The sequence below is a fragment of the Neopelma chrysocephalum genome, unplaced genomic scaffold (assembly GCF_003984885.1).
Source record: "Neopelma chrysocephalum unplaced genomic scaffold, ASM398488v2 Primary Assembly neopelma1_23, whole genome shotgun sequence".
Lineage (NCBI taxonomy): Eukaryota > Metazoa > Chordata > Aves > Passeriformes > Pipridae > Neopelma > Neopelma chrysocephalum.
Window position 1 is genome coordinate 24,890,921 of NW_020897691.1, and position 22,477 is coordinate 24,913,397.

Consider the following 22,477-nt stretch of genomic DNA (forward strand, 5'->3'; position numbering starts at 1 on the left):
CTTTTCTATGTAATATACTTCATATGAAAAAAAGTTGATATGAGAAATGCTGGTTTTTTCTGAATAGTATTCTGATTATGAAAGGTTAAGGTGGAAAATGCTAAATTACAGGAAGCACAGAAAAATGGTGTTGGTTCAGTCCTTGGGGGTTTTTTCTTTATTTTATTTTTTTCCCTCATGACTTGAAAGGCCATTAGCACTTTGCTATTTTGATGCATGCTACAGACTTTCTGGTAAAATGTGTTTTAATTTTATGCTGAATTCCTGAATTGTAAGACTTGCGCTGGGATGAACTTCCCTCTGCATATGGAATTGTATAGCTGACCAGTTACGCAGTGCTGGCTTTTAATTTTCCCTCAATTATCTACTAGTGTTCAGCTTTAGAAGTAGGATAAATATGTAATTAACTTGGAATGCAAATATTTTAAGTACAGGCCTTGTTTCAGGGAATTTTTATTTAAAACACAAACCTGCATTTTCTGTACTTGCGGTTAAATAACGCACCTCTAGGTGGCGGTAGGACACACCGGAACTTTTTCTGCCTCTGTTTTGGTTTTCCTTTTACTCTCCCTTTTAAAAGTACATACGGAATCACTGAGCTCCTTGGCTCTTGAATAAGAAGGGAGAGTGCCTTGGAACAAATAAAGGATAGCTAATGTTCATTTTTATAGATATTAAAACTCTATGCTATTGAAGATAACACCAGCCAGTTATCCTTTTGTTTGTTTGTTTTAAATAATGCATTACCGTGACCACAAAAAAGAAGCTTAATTGACGTGAGCCTGTGTTTATCAGTACGTGTGACCAGCTGCAGGTGCCCAGGAGAAGTATGGGCAGCTGGACAGTGCCTCAGCCCAGCACTCAGGAGGCCCCACTGGACAGGAAAGGGCTGGCTCTCAGTGGCTGGTAGTCAAAACTGTAGGCAAAATTCAAAAATTTTCACTTCGGTATTGCTGCTTTTCAGCTCAATTAAATACAAGCTGAAACCCATGATGAAACCCATCTTACAGTGCTATTCTCCCTCGGAAATTCCATAAGTAATTTGTCCTCCTCAAACATCTGCCTTGAAGTATTTTATTTTTTTACCTCATGCAAAACTAGGTACTAACTTTCCCCTGTTTTGATATTTTCATTACATGGGTGTGCACAGAAAGAATTGGCTGTAGCAGTTATTGGCACTGGACGATATGTAAAGCAGTGTAGAAAATCCAGTATCACTAATTCACTGGAGATTTGTTATGAAACAAAGATTAGAATTAATGTTATTACTAAAACTGCTTTAAGGAATTCCAGTTTTGTCTAACTGGTTAACATAAGTCATAGGTTATTTTCTTCTTTTATATGAAGTTCTGTCTCTTAGTGGTCTCTCAATGGCATATGGAGAAGTACTCTTTTTTTTTTTGTATGGTTTTCTTCATTACATAGAGTTGTCACTTACTGCATTTTTAACTGTGTTTCGGAATAAAAAAAAAAGATAGTGTGCTAGTAAAGTGAGAATCCCACATAGTATGATACCAACATATTTTTTACTGACTATGCAGTACACCAGTCTGCCTGGGGAGGGCCACAGAAATACAGGGAAGACAAGTCTACACCTAGCTGAGGGTCAAGCAAAATAAATTATTCTGGGTATGTATTCTTTTGTTTCAGAACATGAGGATGTTAAGCTGAGATAGAGCATCTTGAGGATATAAGTCTTGCAGTGTGAAAAACTACATATCCTTGAAGTTTCTGTGTGTTTTTCTCCTTGCTTTCTCATGTGACAGTAATATGTATTAGGCTGAAAATAAGGCTCGGATGATGTATCACTTTTTGCAGTTCAAAACTAATATATTTTATGAAATACATTTAATAATGACTGGCAGTTTTTATCCCACATTTAAAAACATAAGACTATCAAAATATTAGAAGTCCTGATTTAGACTTATTATAATGAAACTATTAACTAATCTTTAAATTGCCTGTTTCTACCTAAAGATTGTATACACTCCCATCCTTTGTAAGAAACCCTGGGCTTTGTCCTTGGCAAAAACCATTCAGTAGTTGTTCTGGGACTTAAGAGTGGAGTCTTTGTAGGAGGTTGAAAAAGTCTTGAGTTTCAGTTTCTGTCAGCTTATATTGCTTTAGAATTATCAAGCAAAAATGCATAAAACTATGCAGGAATTGTCTTTGCCCCATTAAAATTTCTCTTCTTCTTCTCAAACAGCTGCTGAAATACAAAGAATACTACATCAGCTTGGAACACCACAAGACACGCCTGAGTTGAGGCAACAGCTGTGAGTACTTCATACAAAAATGTTTAGTTTTGTCGCATTGTAAACAATCTCCTGGTAGGTGATGAGGTCGTTTTTTGTTAGGTAGAGCTCTTGATTTCACTGAGAAAGGTGAATATAGGGAAATATTTGAAACTTAAATGTTGAGATGTGCTTTCTAAAATTAATTTTGGATAGTCTGTGAACTAGAGTCATCTGGTTTGCACATGCATGTTGCCTGAAGTATCAGCATTCTGTAAAACCTGTGCTCTATGTCAGGGAAGGGAAAGTGGCACAACCACAAAGCAATGTCGCTGTTTAAAAACATACACCTGTACCCTTCCACTCCAGTCAACACTTCTAATCTGTCTGTATAAGTTTCACTAGGTAATGAATGTATTGGGGTGGGTTTTTTGTGAGATGGGGTACTGGGAGAGAAAGGGGAATGTCATTTTTAGTGATGAAAGCTGCAGTAAGGGATGACATTATAGGATAAATATGTACCAGAAATAGTAATATGACAGCAGTGAAATCAGACTGCAGGGCAGATGCTCTGCTGTAGTTCAGTCACCTAAATGTTGTCTTTCATTAATATGCCTCTAGCAGAGACAGCTGCTTTCCACTTCTCTGTGTGGTCTAATGAACCAGTATGATTTTTTCATTAAACTCCTTTACCACGTAAAGCGACATGTTGTGCTCACCCTGTAGGTGAGAAAGTTGGCATTTTCAGTGTGGTTAATGCTGCGCTGTGGCCGTTGAGTAGTAGGAGGATGTGTGTATTGAACCAAAGTCATTGTGTTCATTTCATGTGAACAACCAAATTGCTTTATAATACTCTGAGTTCAGGGCCCCTAAGATTAGCCAGGTAGAATCCACAGTGGATATTCTACTGGTGACTGGGAATAGGTGAAGATATAGTTTATGCAATTACCTGGAAGATCTAGGCAAAAATTCACAACTAAACAGGGTAGAACATGTGAAGGACATGTTCCAGTCCCTTTATGGATGCAATATATATATCAAGCTTCCTTGAGCTTTCATCTGTCCGTTTTTCACTTGTCTGAGCATTTGGCCTTTCCAAGAGTTATTTGATTATTTTAAATATTGATGCTGATGGTTTGATAATAGCTTTGCAGATAAAACCTTTTTATTGTAAAGAACAGAGTAAAGATGGCTTTGTGTGCTTTAAAGAAGCATTTAGTGCTGCTGCTTTTCTGAGAATCAGTAAAATTCGGCAAAGTAACCCAATGGTCTCTAATGAAAATTTGCATTTGATTTTAGGCAACAGAAGCAGCAATACACCAACCAACTTGCCAAAGAAACTGACAAATACATTAAGGAGTTTGGATCTTTGGCTGCAACAAGTGAACAGGTATAAAACCAAAGAGCATGGCTTGTTTGACTATCATGTTGCCTCATGTAGAGTATTTGAGTCACTTCAGTTCTTCTTTCCTTTTTTCAAAGCACTGTTTAGTTAGTCAACACATTTGCACAGTGGGGATACTTATAAGAATATTTTGTTGCAGTCCAGACTTGTCCCAAAGTTGTTTTTATGTATCAGGAATGAGGTAGTTTGACTGAAATGTTGGGAAGCAAGGCAGTGCACTGTGCCTGCCTGTGATTTTAGGTAGCTGGACACTTTGTAATCCATTGCAGTGATGCTAAATCTGACTCCACTGGCACTCTGACTGCTTCCAAGGTCAATGCATTATGTACAGTGTGTTTGTTCGACATCACTCAGATCATCATATGTGCTATATCTTGTCCACAGGCTTTTCCTTTCTTAAGAGGAGTAGACAGGAGCTGTTACTAAAACAACTTGAGCAGTCTTTAAACCGCTTCTTTCCCAGGTCTGTGTAAAATCTTGTTGGGATGTAACATGTGAAGTGGCTGTTGTGATTAGCACACTCCTGTCTGCCATCCTATGGTTTCTTGTCCTAGCAAAATCTGTCACTTATATAAGAGAAGAACAACAGGATCCCAGAAAACATGGTTTTGGGTTATTGTCACTCAACTTGCCTGGCCAGTATAGGTTATTAAGGAGCCCTTGGGAAAATGAATGATCTTGAAACACTGAATTCAAATGGCAGGCCATGATCCATGTGTGCTCATCCTGTCAAGCTGTAAACTTCTAATAGCAATGTTAAAACTTGATCTTAATACATAACTCTAGTTCAGGCAAAGTATATTTAGTTTGTTGTCTTTTTTATGGTTTCTCTGTTTCCTTATCTTGGAGCTGAAAAGTTGGCAATGAAACATTTTACTGTTTAATTTTACTCCTTTTATCAAAGCTACATCTCAACAAAATGCATAAATAACAGATTCATGAATGGCAAATTACAGCCTTTTAGACATTTGGAAGGAAGGTTGATATATTGTATATATTTAGGGAAATATGGTAGAGGCTTTCCTGAGTGTTCAGTACTCCTCTTCACTACATCTTAAAAAAAAAAAAAGAGCCTGAAAGGTTAGAATATGTATTTTAGTACCAGTTCTAAAGTACTTAAGGGGGTATGTGAACCCACTTCTGGATGCAGCGCAATATGTATTTCCAACATTTACGTAAAATACGTTCTTTCTTTTCTGCACCTTTCCTCTCTATTCAGTTACCTTTGCATATTTTAGCATTCTTGGTATCAAAATATTTTACACTGTAACAGTAGATTTTGTAATCAGCAGATGATAAAGATGATAAAAGCTTTCTTGTCCCTGCCCATTTCTCATTTCCAGCTGTTAAATGAAAATGAATACATCAGTTTCCTCTTTAAATGCATTAATTTGTGCAGTTATGTTATTCCAGAAGGAAAGAAGGTTTGTCCATGCAATTGCAAATGGTTTTGTAGACAGCCTTCCCTTATACCTATTTAGAAGAGAAAGAGTATATACCTTAGGATTGAGCAGACTGGAAATAGCAAAGCCTTGAAAAGCCGGAGCTCATTTGACTTGGTAAAACTTTTTCTCCTATAGCGTCAAAGAAAAATACAGAAAGACCGTCTTGTGGGGGAGTTCACCACAGCACTTACAAATTTCCAAAGACTCCAAAGGCAAGCTGCTGAGAAAGAAAAAGACTTTGTAGCCAGAGTAAGAGCCAGCTCAAGGGTGTCTGTAAGTATCAGAAAAATGTGCCATTACACTCTTTACAGTGGTGTTTGATGTCAAACTGGCTTCCATAATGCTACCTAAAAAAGCTCATATCTGACCCTAAATACTGCAGACCATGTGTTATATGACTTTATAGTAGAGACCGCATTAAACTGTAGTAATCTCCCAAGAGAACAGTTACTTTTCCCTTGCTTTTGTCACAAACTGCCTCCATGTTCTTGCTGTAGTCTTGCAAAAACAACTTATAGTAGATTTGGAAATGCTTTTGCTGTAGCTTTAGATATCAACAGATTTTTTCCTACGGGGAAGAATGACTTGCCAGATTTCTGTAGAGTATTAAAGTGAAGAAGTGCTGAGGAGCTTCAGATGTTGAGCTTTTTTGTGTTAATATATCAATTTTGCCTCTTCACTCTGCCAAATACCTGTTACTGTACTTACAAATTTTAGCAGGCAGTTACTGAGCTGAATGCTTTTGCTTGTATTTCATCTTTGTGCATATATAAAGCAAAATCAGAATGCAAGCATGTTAAATCATGTTTCAGTTTGAAATTGACTTTCTAAAAACCTTCTAATATTGACTTGTTATAGAAATACTGACAGTGCTCCTTTCAGGGCCATAATGTTATATTTGTATTTTTAATCTCTGATCATGTAGGGTGGTGCTCCAGAAGATAGCTACAAAGAAGGAACACTTGTGTCTTGGGACAGGTACGTTGACTTAGTTCACAAGCCTTAACCAAGCTCAGAATAATAAATGACCTGCAGGGAAGACAGCCCATGGTTTTTTGGATTGGTTTTTTTCTTTTGTTTTCACTTGGGGTTTTTTTTTGTTTTGCTTTGGTTTTTTTCTGATCAATTGCCCTTTTCTGGAGGGATTTGGGATAGGTTGTTCAGTTAGGCTTTCTTCTATAATGCTAGCATAGAGAAGAGATTTTGATGGCATAGATGGGAAGAAAAAAGGAAGAGTTCTCCTGATGCTTCAGCTGTAGCCATCACCTTAAGCTCCCCTAATCTGCCTTTGGGTTTTCTGAGACCCAAACTTAGGGAAGAAGAGTCCAACCTGTGAATAGAGTAAATTTGTTGTGATAAGGGCCTAGTGTTTACTGGGGCGTCTCATTGCTTCCATATGTTCCAAGAACTGCTTCTTGGTCTCAGATTATTTTTTGTTGGGTAGCTTGCTTTTGCCTCAGATAGATATCAACTCTGCAGTTTATAATTCAGAAGGAACTTTGCCCTTGTATTCATACTTGGAATTTCCAGTCAGCTATCTTCTAGCTAGCTACTAGCTTTGCTACAGCAGCAGCTTCCTACACCTAGGGTGTGACGGTTATGCTGTCCCTGTTAGCTAAACAGGCAAAGGTAAAAACATGCATTTTCTTAACCAGTAATGTAAAATGTGCTATGTACTTAACTGTCATTTTATTATTTCTCATTGTGCCTGTTCAATTCTGTGTGAGTTTTGAGGTTTTTCTTGTTTGATAGTCAACCACAAGCACAAGTGCAAGATGAAGAAATTACAGAGGATGATCTCCGTCTTATCGAGGAGAGGGAATCTTCCATTAGGCAGCTTGAAGTAAGTACAAGTAGTTTTACAGCAGAATATGCTTTTGATCTTTCCATGGCATGAGCATTAATTGCAGAAGTGAATCTTGAGGAGATTTGTTTGTGGGTGTGGTTTTTTTCCTTCAAAACTGAAAATACTGCCTTTAGATGTAAAATGTGCATTTGAAGTAATAGAATCATCAAGGTTGGAAGAGACCTTTAAGATCATCAAGTCCAACCGTCAACCCCGCATTATCACTGTAACCCCTAAACCAAATCACCCAGAGCCAGATCCAGACGCCTCTTAAACACTTCCAGGTCTGGTAACTCCACCACCTCCTCAGGCTACCTATTCCAATGCCTGACCACCTAACAGTGAAAAAAAATTTTCTGATATCTAATCTGAACCTCCCTAGTGCTAAAACTAGTGCAAAATATGTCCTACACTGGCTTTTATTAATTTGGCTTAGATACATTTTAAGCAATGTTGTCATGAATTTTTCTCTGCAGTTAAACTTATAATACAAGCATGTGTCTAGATGAGCCCTCAGCAATGAGAGATCCTGTTTGTGATGTGTTGGGAAGTGTACTTTGTGCACATGCTTATCCTCAGTTTGATTTGATGGTTAACTTGATTATGATAAACTTGGTCTCATAGTACCAAAAAACCCCTTCCAAATAAGTACATAAAGTTGGGGGTTTTTATCCTGTCGTATAAAGAGTCAGGGATATGCACTCAGGAGGAGAAGGAACACTATTTATATCTAAATGTTCAGAGATGCTTGAATATGTGATGTCAGTTGATGCTATGATTGGTTCTTTACAGGCTGATATTATGGACATCAATGAAATTTTCAAAGATCTAGGAATGATGATTCATGAACAAGGTGATGTGATAGGTAAGTCCAATTCATATACTATCTGAAAAATTTTTATTTGGTTTCGCTGGAGAGCTGCAACATAGAACTTCCTTTTGCTGGAAAAATTCCTCTAATGAGAATAACAATGCTAAAGCAAATGCAGTGCAGCCTAATAATAAGTAGACTGGTTGAGGTGACTGGGAATACATAAACTGTGTTTAAAATGTAGTTTAAAACATTATGTAGTTTTTCATGTTTATAAAATGTCTTTAAAAGTAGTTTTTTGAACTGTTTAGTATCAAAGTTTCAGTCCTGCATCTAGAACAGGGGAGTTGTTACCCGACATGAATTCAGCCACTCATTTCCTGGGCACTTCTAAAATGAGCTCTGGCATAAGTATAGGGTGGGTCAAGCTTTCATAATACAAGGTATAAAACTTTGGATATTGATGAAGACACCAGCAATTGGGGGCAACTATTACATATGCTCTCAAGAGTATTTCAGCATGCCAAACCTTTTTCCAAGTTATGATTAAGAAAAATTTGAAATCTTTCCTTTTAAAATAAAGACAGCATAGAAGCCAACGTGGAAAATGCAGATGTACACGTGCAGCAAGCAAACCAGCAGCTGGCAAGAGCAGCAAACTACCAGGTAATGCCAGTGCCTACTGCCAGTTGCGTGTAATTGTCCTTTCTCAGTAGTCCTGACTTCCACTTTTTAGATTTTGCATAGCAAGTTCCTCAAGGCTTGAAGACTTAGTTATAGGTTTATGTTAGACTACCATGGTGTTTCTAGGTCACTATAAAACAAAAATCAGTGACCTCTGAAAGCTTTGGGTTTCCTGTAAGGCTGTTTCCAGATAGGCTGTTGCAGAGCCTTCCATGATTCTATGAGAACACGTGGAGTTACATCTTTGTTTAAAACCAACCATACAAAAACTTCCAAACCAACAAAAAATTGCAAACAAACCAACCCCTTATTTATAGAAGTAAAAGGTTGCTTTAAATGGAGAGCAAGCCTCTAAAGATCACTGGAGGAGTAGGGAAGATAGGCAGGAAAGTCTTCTGAAGACATTGTCAATTAGCACCAATTTTTACTGTCTACAATATTCTCAAAGTTCATATTTGAAACTGTCAAACTTTTTTGAAAAACCTTTTAAGTACCTTTGAATGCCACTTTAACATTTTTGGAACTTATTAGAAATAATCTTATTAGTGATTAATCTACTCTTTTAAGTTAGAGTTAGTCCTTAGATTTTTTTTTTTTTAAATCCCCTTATGTGTGTTAGTAGTAACCAGGACAGTAAATGAATGATGGAATGTCTGAAGCATTGCTTACTGATTTCAGAAGTGGGAGAGGGTGCATCCTTGAACTGTATTATGGGTGGCACTAATTGACACATTAACTATAGTTGATGGCTCCTATTTTGATAATGACAAAGTTCAGGGGAAAAAAATTAGTAGCAGCCAAAATTTTCGATGGAAGGTTTTAGTTTTCTAGTTGAAATTTAAAATTAAAAACTTCCATGTTTTATTTTGAGGAGGAAGGGATGAATATCTTCTGATCTCAAAGGAAAGTTATCAATACTTTTGACATGCTTCTGTTCAGTGGGTCTTGCAGCAGAGACCAAACACTGTGCAGAGTTGTCCTGTGTTTGTTTGAAAGGATTGTGTAGTTTGCTTTGGATTTGAACTTCCCTTTGCTTGCACTCATCCTTGTTCTAAGGCACTGAAAAATCATTTCCACTTTCAGCAAACTTATTTTAATTTCACCAGCTATTATATCTGTATGGTCTGACCTGCTCAAGAAGTGTTAAAGGCCTGGGTGTGCTGGTAGGGACAGGGCTGTTGGTACCCTCACAGCATCTTGTTTGTGGTTGGATGAGGTCTGCATCACTCATCTGCTGTGTGGGGTGCATTCACACAGCAGAGCAGTTTGGGCAAAGCCAGGCTTCTCTCCTTTCTTTCCCCCTTTCCCAGTGCTGCTTCGGCACTTGTATAAATGATGATGAATTGTATGAGAAAATAAGATTGTTGTGTCTTTAGTCTACTCCCTTGCTTAAGTAGTATTACAATGGAAATGTTTGACTTGAATGCATTGCTGTCAAGAGGTGGTCTGCGGGATGCAGAAGGAAGAGACTTGTGTGCAAAGAGAGAACTGGCAGCAGGGTCTAAAAAAGGAAGATATGCTAGCAAACAGATTAAGTTCTAGCAAGTAAAATGATGAAATGAAATATTAGCCGACAGTGTGAGAAGTGGCAATGAGACAGTAAAACTAGGAGGGGAGAATTGTTAGGAAACTTGTTAGTCTGGGTGGTACTCGGCAGAGAACTGACAGCTCCAATGAAGAACTGACACAGATGTTGTTCTTCAGAGGGGAAAAGAAAGAAAAAAACACAGCAAAACCACCCAGGCAGAAGAACTTCCGCCAAGTAGAACACAGCCTGGCTTTTCTTCTGGGGCTGTGGCTTAGAATCCCAAGATTTGAGTGTTATTATTCCTTGGCTCTCAGCAAAAGCCTGAGAAACACATTGCTAATTTTCTTTCCTCCTGTGAAGGAAACCTTCTGATTCCATATCTTTCAGATAAAGGATGGCTGACGGCTTCTAGTCTTAAGTGCTCTGGTATCTCAAGTTACAGATCTGTATGGGAAATGCAGAAGTTCTGAACATGCTTATAATTTACGCTTTACTGTAGTAATGTCTGTATATCTGGGTCTCTAGTCAGGTCTTTTTTTGTTTGGTTTGGGTTTTTTTTGTTGTTGTTGTTTTTTGTTTTCTTTAAGAGCAAGTCGTACCTAAGAAAGTTGACAAAAACAGCTTTAAAATAACTCTGTGAATGGATGTACAGAAGTCTAAAATTGTAGTCTGTTTTGCCTTTCTGTATATCCATTAATAGTCTTCAAATGTTTTTTTCCTAGCAGACCATTTCTATCTCCTCTACTGTGCAGACTGATTGTCCATTTTCCTCTATAAGCTGTCATCTGCACTCTCACATTTACTTCCCCAAGTGTTGTAATTACATTAATTCATTACATTACTGCATTCTCTGTCATTAGTTTATTAGGTATGCCAGAAAATACCACTAAAATCTTTCCATTGAATAATAATGTGGATAACTTTGCTTTTTTTTTTTCTTGAACATCTTTATATGACTTGTTAGTAAGGACACGATTTGGTTAGATTGCACAAGCAGTAGGACCATAAAAGCATCTGAGTAGTCCTCTGTTGTGGTGGTACAGTTTTCAATCAACTTGTTTTTTTCTCTCTTGGCAGCAAAGATCCCGAAAGAAGATGTGCATACTCATTGTTATACTTGTTGTTGGATTATTGCTTCTTGGACTCATCATATGGTTAACTAACAAATAAGTCCCTGGAGAAAGCTTTGTAATTGGTATTTAAATTAGGAAAGGAAATTTCTAGTCATGGTTTGCTCATTGTGAAGCTGAGTAAAATAGTAATTCTGTACTTCATCTCACTTTTTTTTTATAAGACTTATTGTTTTAACCTGAGAAATAATGTTCTCAGTACTACCATCAGTATAACTGCCTGCCCTCTTGGATGTGGGTGCTGTCTTACAAGAAAAAAGCAGTCAAGGTCATAAACTGTTTCGTTAACTTAAACATAAAAACCTCTCAAGGTTTAGGGAGCTAATCAAAGTCATGATAATTTGTTTTGACAGAGTGGGTAATTATCTCTTGGGATATTGCTAAATGTTGCTGCCAAAACAAACTCCTGAATTGTTGCTTGAGGCAACAAATTCACATCTCAGAATTTATTTTTAAGTTAGAAATGTATTTCTTGTCTGTTTCCCTTCCATCCAACTCACCTGCCCATTTGATATGGGTGGTTCGAAAATAAAACTTAGGTTGCTGAAGTTGGTGTGATCTCTCTTTTATACTTGAAGCCTGTGAATTAAGCCTTCTAAGTTTTCTTGAAATATTTTAGATGCTCTTATTCTCTGTATCTGGCATCGGATATGGTTATGTCTGAAGCCTCCTGCAAAGGTAGGTAGGGTGGATGGTGTAATTATGTCAATTTTTTGTTTCAGTTCTTGCATTAAGAAATACTGTGTTTTATGTGCATACATATGGTATCTTTGCATCTGAAGTGTGGATCAATGAGTTTGGCTAAATGAAAATAAGATCTAGTCTGTGAATTTTTAGAGTTACTGGGAAAAATAGAAACTCCCAACTTCCTAGCTGCACTTGAATGTCACTGTTCTGAAACTGCTGTGATTTAGTTTCCATGAACAGATCCAACCTTGTATGTAAGGTCTTTTATACAGCTGAAGAAAAGGAGATTACAATTTCAATTCCAAGTTCAACACTGGAATTTGAAATTAAGTTAAAATCGGTTGAACTGATTGAAACTATTTAAGGCATTTGATGCTTTTGGCCTTTAAAATGACCTTCTTCCTTTTGTGCCATTTTATACTAATATATTAAAAATATAACAACACTTTTTTGCCAATTAATCTATTTGCCTTTTTAATTGATCTTGGTGAACTAATCTGAAAGTGTATAGATGAAAAAGTAATTTCATCTGTATTTTATAACGTTCTTATACACCAGACTGATAGAAAATGCACTGTTTACATGATGAGCTATGAAATATTATTTGGGAACAATCTAACTGTAAGCATAAATGGACTTTAGAATTGTAACTGTGCAACCAAAATAAAGGTCTTTTAAAGAGTACATTTTTCTAATAGTTGGTTTTGGTTTTTTTGGAATTCATCTTTAAGAGCACAGCTGTTGTCTTTGCCTTTATGTGAATGATTGAAACTTCTCTGAACAATTCCAGAGGATTTCAGCTCTGCTGGTGAGGCAGCCCAGGGGAACCTCTGTTCCTGTGCTGCACTTCACAGGGTTAATGAAAACGCACCTGGATCTTGCATTCCCACCTGTGTGAGCCCAGCCATGGGAGGAGAGGCTGTTTTCTCTGGGTGGCTGCTGACAATGGGTGCTAGGAGTAGATGTTTACTAGCTCACCTTCAGCATAGCATGTAACTGTTGAGGAATTGGCATCCATGGTTTGGGACAGAGGCTTGTGCTTCTGCGTTTGGATTTCAAAAGCAATGGAGTAAAAATAAGTCCTGTGAAACTGCATGATTATGTTTTATGTAACATCTCTGAGACTGAAAAGGGAATTCGAATTGCAGTATGGACTCTTTTGCGTGTTGAGATCCCAGCTCCTGTGTTCCTGTGGCTGACTTTGTGCTAAGCATGAGGATGGGAGTCCTTTTACCCTTGTTAAGTAGCCATCAGGTACACTTTGGGGCACTACCAGCTATGTTAAGGCTGGCACTAGTGATGCTAACGCCTTGGGTTTTTTGTTTTCAGACTACACTAGTCTAAAATAGAACAGCAGTCAGCATTATGGCTGAGTAGCTTTCTCACCAGTGAAGTGTCTAAAACTGACTTCGGAAATTTCCTGACTTTAATACTTAACAAACTCTTTATACTATTGCAAACAGGCACAGAGACATGGCCTGATTCTGCTTGCCCAGGAGATCCTTTTTGCTGCTGCAATACCTCTGTCAGTGACCAACTGATTCCACTGACATGCTGAGGAAGGAAAAGCAATGCTTTGGCAGCAGCTCTGACTCCTTCCTGACAGATCAGAAATTTTGTCTATGCTTGATACTTGTCACGTTGCATATGCATTGTGATTTGTCTGCTTGTTTGGTTTTCTACTAGGAGGATTCTCTACTAAAACACAACTTGAAGAATATTGCTCATCTTGGGAAGAATGGTGTATTTACTCATGGTCTGTTTACCTTATAAAGGGATGAATACAGTCTTTACTGAGTTTATCCCATAGTGGCTGCAAAGCAGAATAGCCAGTATATAAAACTTCATCCCTTAGGAGCCAGTGAGAATCAGGCTTGGGCAACAACACCAAATGACTTAGAAATTCTGCAAGTTGTGCCACAGTGCTTTTCCCTAACCCCTGCTGCAACCTGCTGCCTCTGTTCTTGCTCTTCTGTGTCTGATTTGTCTGCATGTCTTTATTTCCCGCATGGAATTGGCTCTTTATTTTCAGAGTCATGCGCCTGTTCAGCTGCTCTCTGGTGGTAGTGGCTGGGGCACTGTCAGGGAGAAGAGCACTGCTGAGAGCCCACGTGTGCTTTGCTGCTTTTAATCATGATTTACTAAAAAAAGCAGCCTCTGGTGTGTGGGGGTGCCTTTCCCACATGCTCTCAGATGAAAGTATTCTTCCTTTCTTAAATCCCAGTGGAGGTGGGACACTGGACCCCTTTACCTATGGAAGAGATGAAGGGCCAACTGTCAGAAATCACAGGGATGTCCCTGCCTGGGCAGCCAGGTGGGGCCGGCTGGCTCCAGCAGGCTGGGTGGTTGCTGCTGCTGCCCTGTCTGTGAGGCAGGGGGTGGTGGGGAAGTCGGTGGTGGGGAAGTCAGTGCTGGAGTGTTTACACACAAGCTCCTGTACCTTTTGGAGAGACCAGCCTGCAAGGCCCTAATTGCTCATTAAGAATCTTGGTTCTGTTAATTTTCAAACTTGATTAGGCAGAAACAAAGTGCTGGGAGTGGTTGTATTTAGTGCGTTGAAGGGCATAAAAATTCTTTTTTAAGCTGTTCTTAGTGGAACTTCTCTCTATAATTTCCCTCCCATGCATGCATACACTCTTAAATGTATAAAGTGCAACTTACAAGTGTTTAAAGGAAACTTTGATATCTACTAAGAAACCAGTAAAACATCTAGATGTAACATGTATGAATCAATGTTTTTTAGAACAAAGATTTTGGCTGTTCCAAATTATCCATCAATATCTGTCAGATTAGCAAGGCCAAAAAATGCAATAAAAGCACCCTTCATTTTACTGAAGGAACCTGCTAAGAATAGTTCCTTTGTAGTTATCTTAACCACACACCAGGGGTGCTTTTCTGTTCTTTCTTACTTTTTCAAAGAGCTGAAAATCAGAGGGGCAGACAGCTTTTAAAGCTTTTTTTTTTTCTTTCTCCCCCTGCCCTTCTCCCCTTGGAAATTGTTCTTGATAATCAGCAGGGTATGCAATATCCCCAAGCTAACTTCATACCTAACAGTCTTCTTATGTCACCCACTGTGTGTTATAGTCAGCAAATATGTTTGATGTCAGAGGTATGGGCTAGATTTTTGGCATCAAAAGTAGTTTGAAACCATGAAAAAAATGTTAATGTTGGGGAGCAAGGGGTCTAAAGGTGGAGGGAGGGAGAGAATGACATAATCTGTTAGTGAAGTTGGAAAGAACCAATACCCTTGTAGTTGATCACTGTTTTGGGATGTTTCAAGGACTGTGTTGTTGAGTATCACATTTGGAAGAGATTACTTGCTTTGCTTTTGTTTAGTTCTATATGAACCTATTTGATTCTTTTGGGAACATCAGTGAGAGAGGAATGCACAGAGATCTCCTTCCTGCTGGATATCAACAGTTGATGACTTTGTGTTTCTTATGATACCCACGGTGAAAAGTGGTGCTTAAGTGGGTACCATGCAGCTTTCCTTTTCAGATTGCAATTAAGTCCACACCTTTCACCCAAAGCCACGGAGTGAGGAGTAATTATCCTCTGGTGAGGTGCCCACCTGCAGAACCATTCTAGATGCTATTGCAACATAAGAATTGCAAGAATAAATATCTGAAAGCCATCAGCTTCCAGATGTCTTTGTCCTTCTATGTGTTTCTGATGGTGTCCCTGACACTGGAGAGGTTTCTGTAGCTTAAGAATGCAAGTAACAAGGCATTTGTTTAGTTCTTTATGTTTCCTGATATATGATGTCCTTCAATGATAAAGGGAGTCATATTTGCATAATATTAAAGAATTACACAAACCCAGAAATAACTAGGAAAAGCAACAAAACGTTGATCTTTGAAAGGCAGGTGGAAAGCAACAAATCATGTTGTAACTTTCTATTTATACAACTCATTCTCCACTTTTCCCCCACATGTCTATATCGAATGTCTAGGCTTGAACACAGCTGCAGTGATTTGATTTGCTCTCCTATTCCAAGTATCACAGACTATTTCAAATACCAGAAAGGTAGTCAGGGTAAGGAAATGCATCACGCTTGTTGATATGGTGTGGGTACAGAGGAAGGCCACAAAAATGATCAGAGGGCTGGAGCACCTCTCTTACAGACAAAGTCTGAGAGAGTTGGGGTTGTTCAGCCTAGAGAAGAGAATGCTCCAGGGAGAGTCATTGCGGCCTTCCAGTGCTTAAAGGGGTCCTCCAAGAGAACTGGAGAGGGACTTTTTATAAGTGTGTGTAGTGATAGGCCAAGGCAGTGATGCCCTAAGGTCCATCCGGTTTTTTGATTTTTCTAATTTTTATAAGCTTTATAAGTAGTTATATAGTAGAAGTAGTTTTAGAAGCAGCAGCACTTATTCCCTTACTCTTAGCATAGAAGCTACACACATTCTCCAACCCTTTTACCCCAATTCCCCATATCAACATCCCCTGAATTCCAGTAGAAATGTTTAGTCTCTCTTTAAGATAGGCCTCTTCGGTTTGAGGACATCTAATCCTGGCTTGAACCGCAAGAGTACAGTCAAAAACTGGGTGAACGAGTCCCATTTGTGCTCTGAAGAAGATGAAGATTGATGAAGAGAGGGTCTCAGAGACCTCAACCCCAATTCCCAAGGGTGGTCCAGGGCAAAAGCCAGGGGGTGGAAAAATCTCTAATTGGGCAAGCAGTATTATAAATTGTAACATCTGTAACAGAGCAGGGGTGCACGTCTTGTAACCTATGCCTAGGCACAAATTAAACCCTTTCCTTATTTCACCTTCAAAACTAAATTGTCTAGGAGTTTTTTTTCTCCCTGAATTTTCTTTAGGCAACAGCAGAATGGCTTTGAACTGAAAGAGGGTAGGTTTAGACTAGAAATTGTTTACAATAAGAGTGGTGGAACGCTGGCATAGGTTGCCCAGAGAGGTGGTGGATGCCCTACCCCTGGAAACATTCAAGACCAGGCTGGACGAGGCTCTGAATAACCTGATTAGTTGAAGATGTCTCTGCACATTGCAGAGATTGGACTAGGTGACTTTGGAAGGTCCCTTCCAACCCAAACTATTCTATGATTCTATATTTGCAAGAATATTCTAAAGAAGAAATATTCACTATAAGTGTCTGCTCTTTTGTAGACATATCTCCTTCCATGAACACAACACTGCTACTGCTGATAAAATATATTTTTCTGATTTAAGACAAAAATAAACTAGATTAAAATGCTTGTTAGCACAAGCAAATTAATCAGTTTGAAGGCTTTTTTTTACTTTCAAATTTTGAAATATGTTTTGCAAAAATTGTTGGGGAAAAGTAAAAATAAAAAAACCCCTAAAAAAAAAGTTAGAAATTAGTAGCAGCATTGTTCACCCCCTCCCTCTCTACCAAGTACTTCAGGATTCATCCTAGACTGAGTTATAATTGTGTTTTTCCTTTGTTTAATGTTTATGCAGAAACATTTGGTCTTTAGCAGTAAAGATTGAAGTCTAAAGAGGTAATAAGAGGTGGGAAGGAGTAGGCAAACTGCATAATCCAGGCAGTACAAATGATAATCTGCCTTTCCACCTTTACTCAGAAAAGCTGCTGGAGCTTACTGTAGCTGCCAAGTTTGCAGCTTAGGTGGAAGGACTCGGCTGTGTTCAAGACCCACAGTTCAAGACCTCAGCAAGAGATTCAGCTGCTCCCAAGCCCTATTCTCTGGATGGACCTTTATCTAAAGGAGGTAAGTAGGGACAAAGACAGGATCTTTTCTCCTCAAAAGGAGAACAGCAATCAGCAACTTGTGGGGAGAGTGGAGAAATATATTCCCTGCCATCTGCACTGTTTGCTCACTTCCCACCCACCCTTGCTCCCTTCTCATACACCCAGATGTTCTTGCTGCAGAGAAAACTGAAACCACAAAATGGGGTCCCAGAGTCCAGCACAAGAGAAGAATTTGACCTTCGTATCTTGTGCTTTTCAAGACCTTCTCTGGTACAGTGTTACTGAAATAGGGAGATGCCTTGCTGTCTGATATGCCATTCCCCAACAGCTTTTCTTCAACCAGATAAAGAATAAATATAGTCTTGGAGACTAGCCACTGTGTTGTCAGGGAGAATTAGGCTGAAGAAGTTTGGAGGATTAGAAATGCATATTAAAAAGCAGATTTAAACTGTCTTTGTGAGATGACAAAAAATTGTTGAGGCTTACTCTGTGTCAGCCGTAGTTTTGCTGTCTTCAGCCAGTCTTTCTTTAAAATAATAATAAAAAAACCTTTAAATAGAGAATGAAAGTAGATTTGTATTGTTTTTGTTAGTTTACAAACTAGTTTGTAAATTCCCAAGCAGGAAACTGCAAGCCTTGAAGCTCTAAGGGAAGAGGAGCTGTCTCTGCAGCAGTGAGCCACTATCCTTCTACTGTGGCCCCACAGTGGCATCCCTGGAAAAGGGCAATCTGGTGCCTGAGTGGCCAGACAAAAGCACAGGGCATCACTAATTTTCAAGTCTTAAGGCAAAAGCAGGTTTTTTATTTAAGGATGAAATACTCCTAAGTACCATCTGATGCCAGAGGAATAGAAGCATGCCTCTCTCTTTGATGCCTGAGTTTCTAGAGGTGGGGAAAGGGCTTCTCTGCAACCTGGTCAGCCATCGTGAGCTGAAGTGGGATATGGTAGTTATTTAAGCTCATCTGTTACAAATAGGAATAGAATCAGGTGCTTGAACACCTGAAGAATTTCAAATTACAATGAGAAAATACAGCTGGCTTACTGGAAAGAGACACTTGGCTATCTCTCAATAGTTGCTTTGCAGATGAGTGTTGGACTGGTTCTTTTTAAAGTCTATGGTGCTTTGAGATGAGTGAAGAATCTTTGTTATGCATTTTGTGGAAGTTTCTTTCATGATTTTGATATCCGGATGTTTCAATGAAGGGTAGAAATCACCTTCTAATCTGTTTTAAGGAGTATGGATTTTGGTAAAAATATTTGGAATATAAAATAGATTTTGAAATACACAAATTTGCTTTAAGTGCTGTATAAACCGAGGGGAGTAGATTGTATGCTATTTGGGATTTATTCAGGTAAAATATCAGTATGATTCTGTAAGATGTGTAAGATATTTGCTTGGCTGCTCATTCTGCTAAACTAAATGAGCAGCTATCGGGAAAGATGGGCTGTTTCAATAGGATTTCCATAACCTTCATTTGGGGCAGATGGGACTGAGACCCTGTCAGCTGTTGCTGAGGCCCTGTCAGCTGCTTAGCCCTGTAGTGTCTCCATCCCTTTGAAACTGCCTCTGTGAAGCACCGCTGTGAGTTTGTTCCAGCAGAAACTTTACAGGAGAGGCACACACTGTTGTTTGCAAGGGAGGTTGTATCTGATTCACTAACAGAATGTGGGAGGTGCAGAAACCAGCGAGTGAAGGCAACTGGTGCTCCAATCCACCTCTCAGGCTTCGCCATCCTGGGAGTGGTGAAACTGAATTACCTCTCCAGGACTTGGACTTGGCTTCTTCAGTATCTTCCCTACACTCCCTGTGTCAAGTCACCCAAACGGGAGGCAATTTTTTTTAAAAGCAGTTCTGCACAATTTATCCGGGTCTTGGCTTTCCTACTGGCAGCTTTTCCCCTTGTTCCAGCCTTTGCCTGGCAACCCGTATGGGCAGAACCAGCTGTGCTTTAAGGCTCTGCCTGCCCCATTGTGATGACTTTCTTTCTGCAAATAAGGCCACTTAGGTTGGCTACATGATTGCTGTGCAAGTCAGTAGTTCTAGGCTGGGAACAAACATTTTATTCAATCAGTGTCAAAGGCATTCAGTGATGAAGCAATCTGACATCATCAATTCGGAAACTTCAGTGAACTTCTCAACCAATTAGTGGTTTTATCTCAGTGTAGCTCTTCTCAGTAAAGTAGAAATTTCAGATTATTTATTTTGACAGACACTGGAGAGAGGATTTTTTTTTTATTTCATACCTGTAGTTCTAATTCCATGATGGAACTGCACTTAAAAACAGGCACATGCTCAGTAAGCCAAACATTTCCTTGCAAGTCAACCCTTCTGTCATCTCCTCTGCCTGTCCCCAGTCCCCAGTTTACATTTGAACATTGCCAGGACTGTGGAAGTTTGACCTCAAATTTAACTTTGCCCCCAGACTTAAGATATCCATAAACTCTCTACCTAAACTGCAACTCCTCTACATTTTCAGTAGAAATTATTTCTCAAAAAAAAAAAAAAGAAATATAAGATTTATGACTCATCCATTTGCAAACACAGCTCTACAAAAAAAGGGCTAAAGGGATATATTGTAAACCATGCACATAGACTAGAAGAGTTTTGAAAACCCAGAAATATTACATAAAGGCCACAAGACTAAATGAAAGAAAGAAAAATATTTGAGGGGAAAGGATGAGGTAGGGGAGACAGAAAAGGATCTTTCTACAGCTTGTGCTATAGAGAAGGGCAGAAACAAATACGACAACTGTAGGTCTGAGAAACTGGACATGACTGCAGAGGGTTGCGCTGAATAACACCATGCAACATTGTTCTGGGCATTAAATGGTGTCTGACTATTACCCCGTACAGATGACTCAAACTTTGGAAATTGGTCTTCCATGAATAGCCTTCTAAAGCTGGCCTTCTTTACAGCCAGAAAACCCATTTTTGCTGTTGTTGTTTCACAGGGAGGGAAAAAACAGAAGCTGTCCTGCATGTTGTGTTTCATTTGATCCCTGAGAATTCAGTAGTCTGGGGGAGTCATTTTGGCTATGACTCTAGGGAAGTGGCCAGTTCCCTGAACTTTTATTGACTGGCCTGTTATTTTCTTGTTTTCTGGGAGGGCTGCAGTTGAAGTAAAAATGTAAGGAGGACTGGAGCAGAAGCAGGACATGTTAGGAAGGCTTGTAAAAGGATTAAGAAGACAAAAGCATTGGCATCATAGTAATATGAAGAAGTTGAGATATGCAGGCATAATTCAGCTTGGTTATGCATGAGTTGTTATAAGACAAAATATATGCTAGTCTCAAAAATTTAGCAAGTCAAATATTTTATTAAATGATATTCAAAATTTCAGTAAAACATATTTGCCTGAACAACGTCCTTAAGGTTGCAAAGAGTCAGAGGGTGCTGTATTTTAATTACTTTTGTTTCTTAATTACTTTTATGCCTCCTCATCTCTGCTGTTCTGTCAGGAAGGTGTTGGTGAAATATGAGCTGTTCCCAATGCGAGTTTGGTGCAGAGGAATCGTGCTGAAAATCACAAATGAACAAAGTCATGTCTGCAACAGTCCTGTGCTATTTTGTGGGATGTTTCTAGCAAGAACTCTGCCCCAAGCTGTGTTCTCTGCTTGTATGCAGCAACCCTGATCCCCAAAGGAATGCAAGGACATGACTCTTCAAGACTGATATTTTTTGAAAAGTGTGTACAAAATACTATGGCAGCTATGGAAGATGTAGTAAAATCTTATGTTAATCTGACTTGCTTCTCTTTGATGCCGAGGACACCTTGAATATTTTCATCTGGCAACAAAACCTTTTTTGGTTGGGTTTTGGTTGTGGGTTTTTGGGTTTTTTTGAGACAGAAATTTGGGTTGGCCTTCGGTTTGTTTCTAAAGGCAGAAAGGAGGAGCTTTCTTAGCTTGGCCCTCTGTCTTTCCTTGTTAGACTTTGCCATGTAGATACAGGATCTTTTGATGTGGTCCTTAACAAAATCAGACCAAAATAATTAAAAGGAAGGCAAAAAGTACAACATTATCAAATGCTTTATCAGGAAACCATTTGACTGATGAAAAATTCCTGAGCCTTAAAAAACCCATGGGGTTTGTAAATCAAAATGAGAAAGGAGAATGCAAATTTTGCATTGTTTAACCCAGCCTCTAACACAAGCTCTTTTTAGGAGTTGCTTGTTGTTTTGGTTTTTTTTCTACTAGTGCAGGGTTGTCCGTGATGCGCATTACAGGATACTTCCCACTGTGCTGAGTAGTGCTTAATGACTATTAGTCATTATGGGGCTAATATTACTGATCTGCTTTCAGTGGATGTCAAGGTACCTTGGGTGTTCGTGAAAGATGCTGTGGGCAAGGGGATGAGGAAGACTTAACAGGATGGCACAAGATTGGGACTAGTCTGGGCTGGTGCATGGACATCATCTTGGATGAGAACAAGTGGGTGACAGCGGCACCTCAGAACCATGCTGCTTCTGGGGTAGTGATGGGGAAATAATTTATTAAAAAAACCCAACAAACCAACAAGGCAAATCAACAAACCCTGTCTGCTTGACACTAAGGCAAGTAGAGTCTGAAGCGGAAATGCTATGGTATTCCTACTTAGGCTGTCTTTTCCCTCAAAGAGGATAAGAACAACCTGGACAACCTCCACACTAGTCACCCTACTAGTGACATTTTTTCCACCAGCTGCAAGAGTATGGTTTGGTGACACACCATGCAAGATCTGCCCAAGACTTGAAGATGCTCTCTTGGAAAACCCTCAACGATGGTTTTTAAAATCGTTAGTCCAGATGCAGGTTTGCTAGAAGAACCAGCAGGTGACTGTGGATGTTCCTTGCACTGGCAGTGATATACTTCACAGAGAAATCTCTGACAAGAGGCTGTGAGCAATAGACTAGCAATTTGCAGGGAAGGTTGGGTTTGGACTGCAACCTCACATCCTACCAGGGATAATGAGTGTATGGTGTTAAAATAACACAGAAGCTCCTGAAAAATGCTGAGGAGTCAGACACTGGTCTGT

At 39.1% G+C, this 22,477-nt stretch overlaps 1 protein-coding gene across 4 annotated transcripts in view; it reads left to right on the forward strand.

Moving 5' to 3' along the window:
- The window catches only part of STX7 (syntaxin 7), a 35,100-nt gene extending 17,127 nt beyond the window's left edge, over positions 1 to 17,973 (forward strand). For 3 of the 4 annotated variants that reach the window (XM_027690792.1, XM_027690799.1, XM_027690808.1), the window contains 8 exons: positions 2,207 to 2,276; positions 3,534 to 3,624; positions 5,220 to 5,357; positions 6,010 to 6,062; positions 6,837 to 6,927; positions 7,723 to 7,795; positions 8,325 to 8,407; positions 11,031 to 12,454. In XM_027690792.1, the coding sequence (XP_027546593.1) occupies positions 2,207 to 2,276; positions 3,534 to 3,624; positions 5,220 to 5,357; positions 6,010 to 6,062; positions 6,837 to 6,927; positions 7,723 to 7,795; positions 8,325 to 8,407; positions 11,031 to 11,123 (692 nt within the window). In that variant the 3' untranslated portion in view covers positions 11,124 to 12,454. Of the gene's footprint in view, positions 1 to 2,206; positions 2,277 to 3,533; positions 3,625 to 5,219; positions 5,358 to 6,009; positions 6,063 to 6,836; positions 6,928 to 7,722; positions 7,796 to 8,324; positions 8,408 to 11,030; positions 12,455 to 17,334; positions 17,482 to 17,627 lie in introns of those variants that run through there. The other variant, XR_003535470.1, reaches the window with a different exon arrangement.
- Positions 17,974 to 22,477: the final 4,504 nt, after the last annotated feature.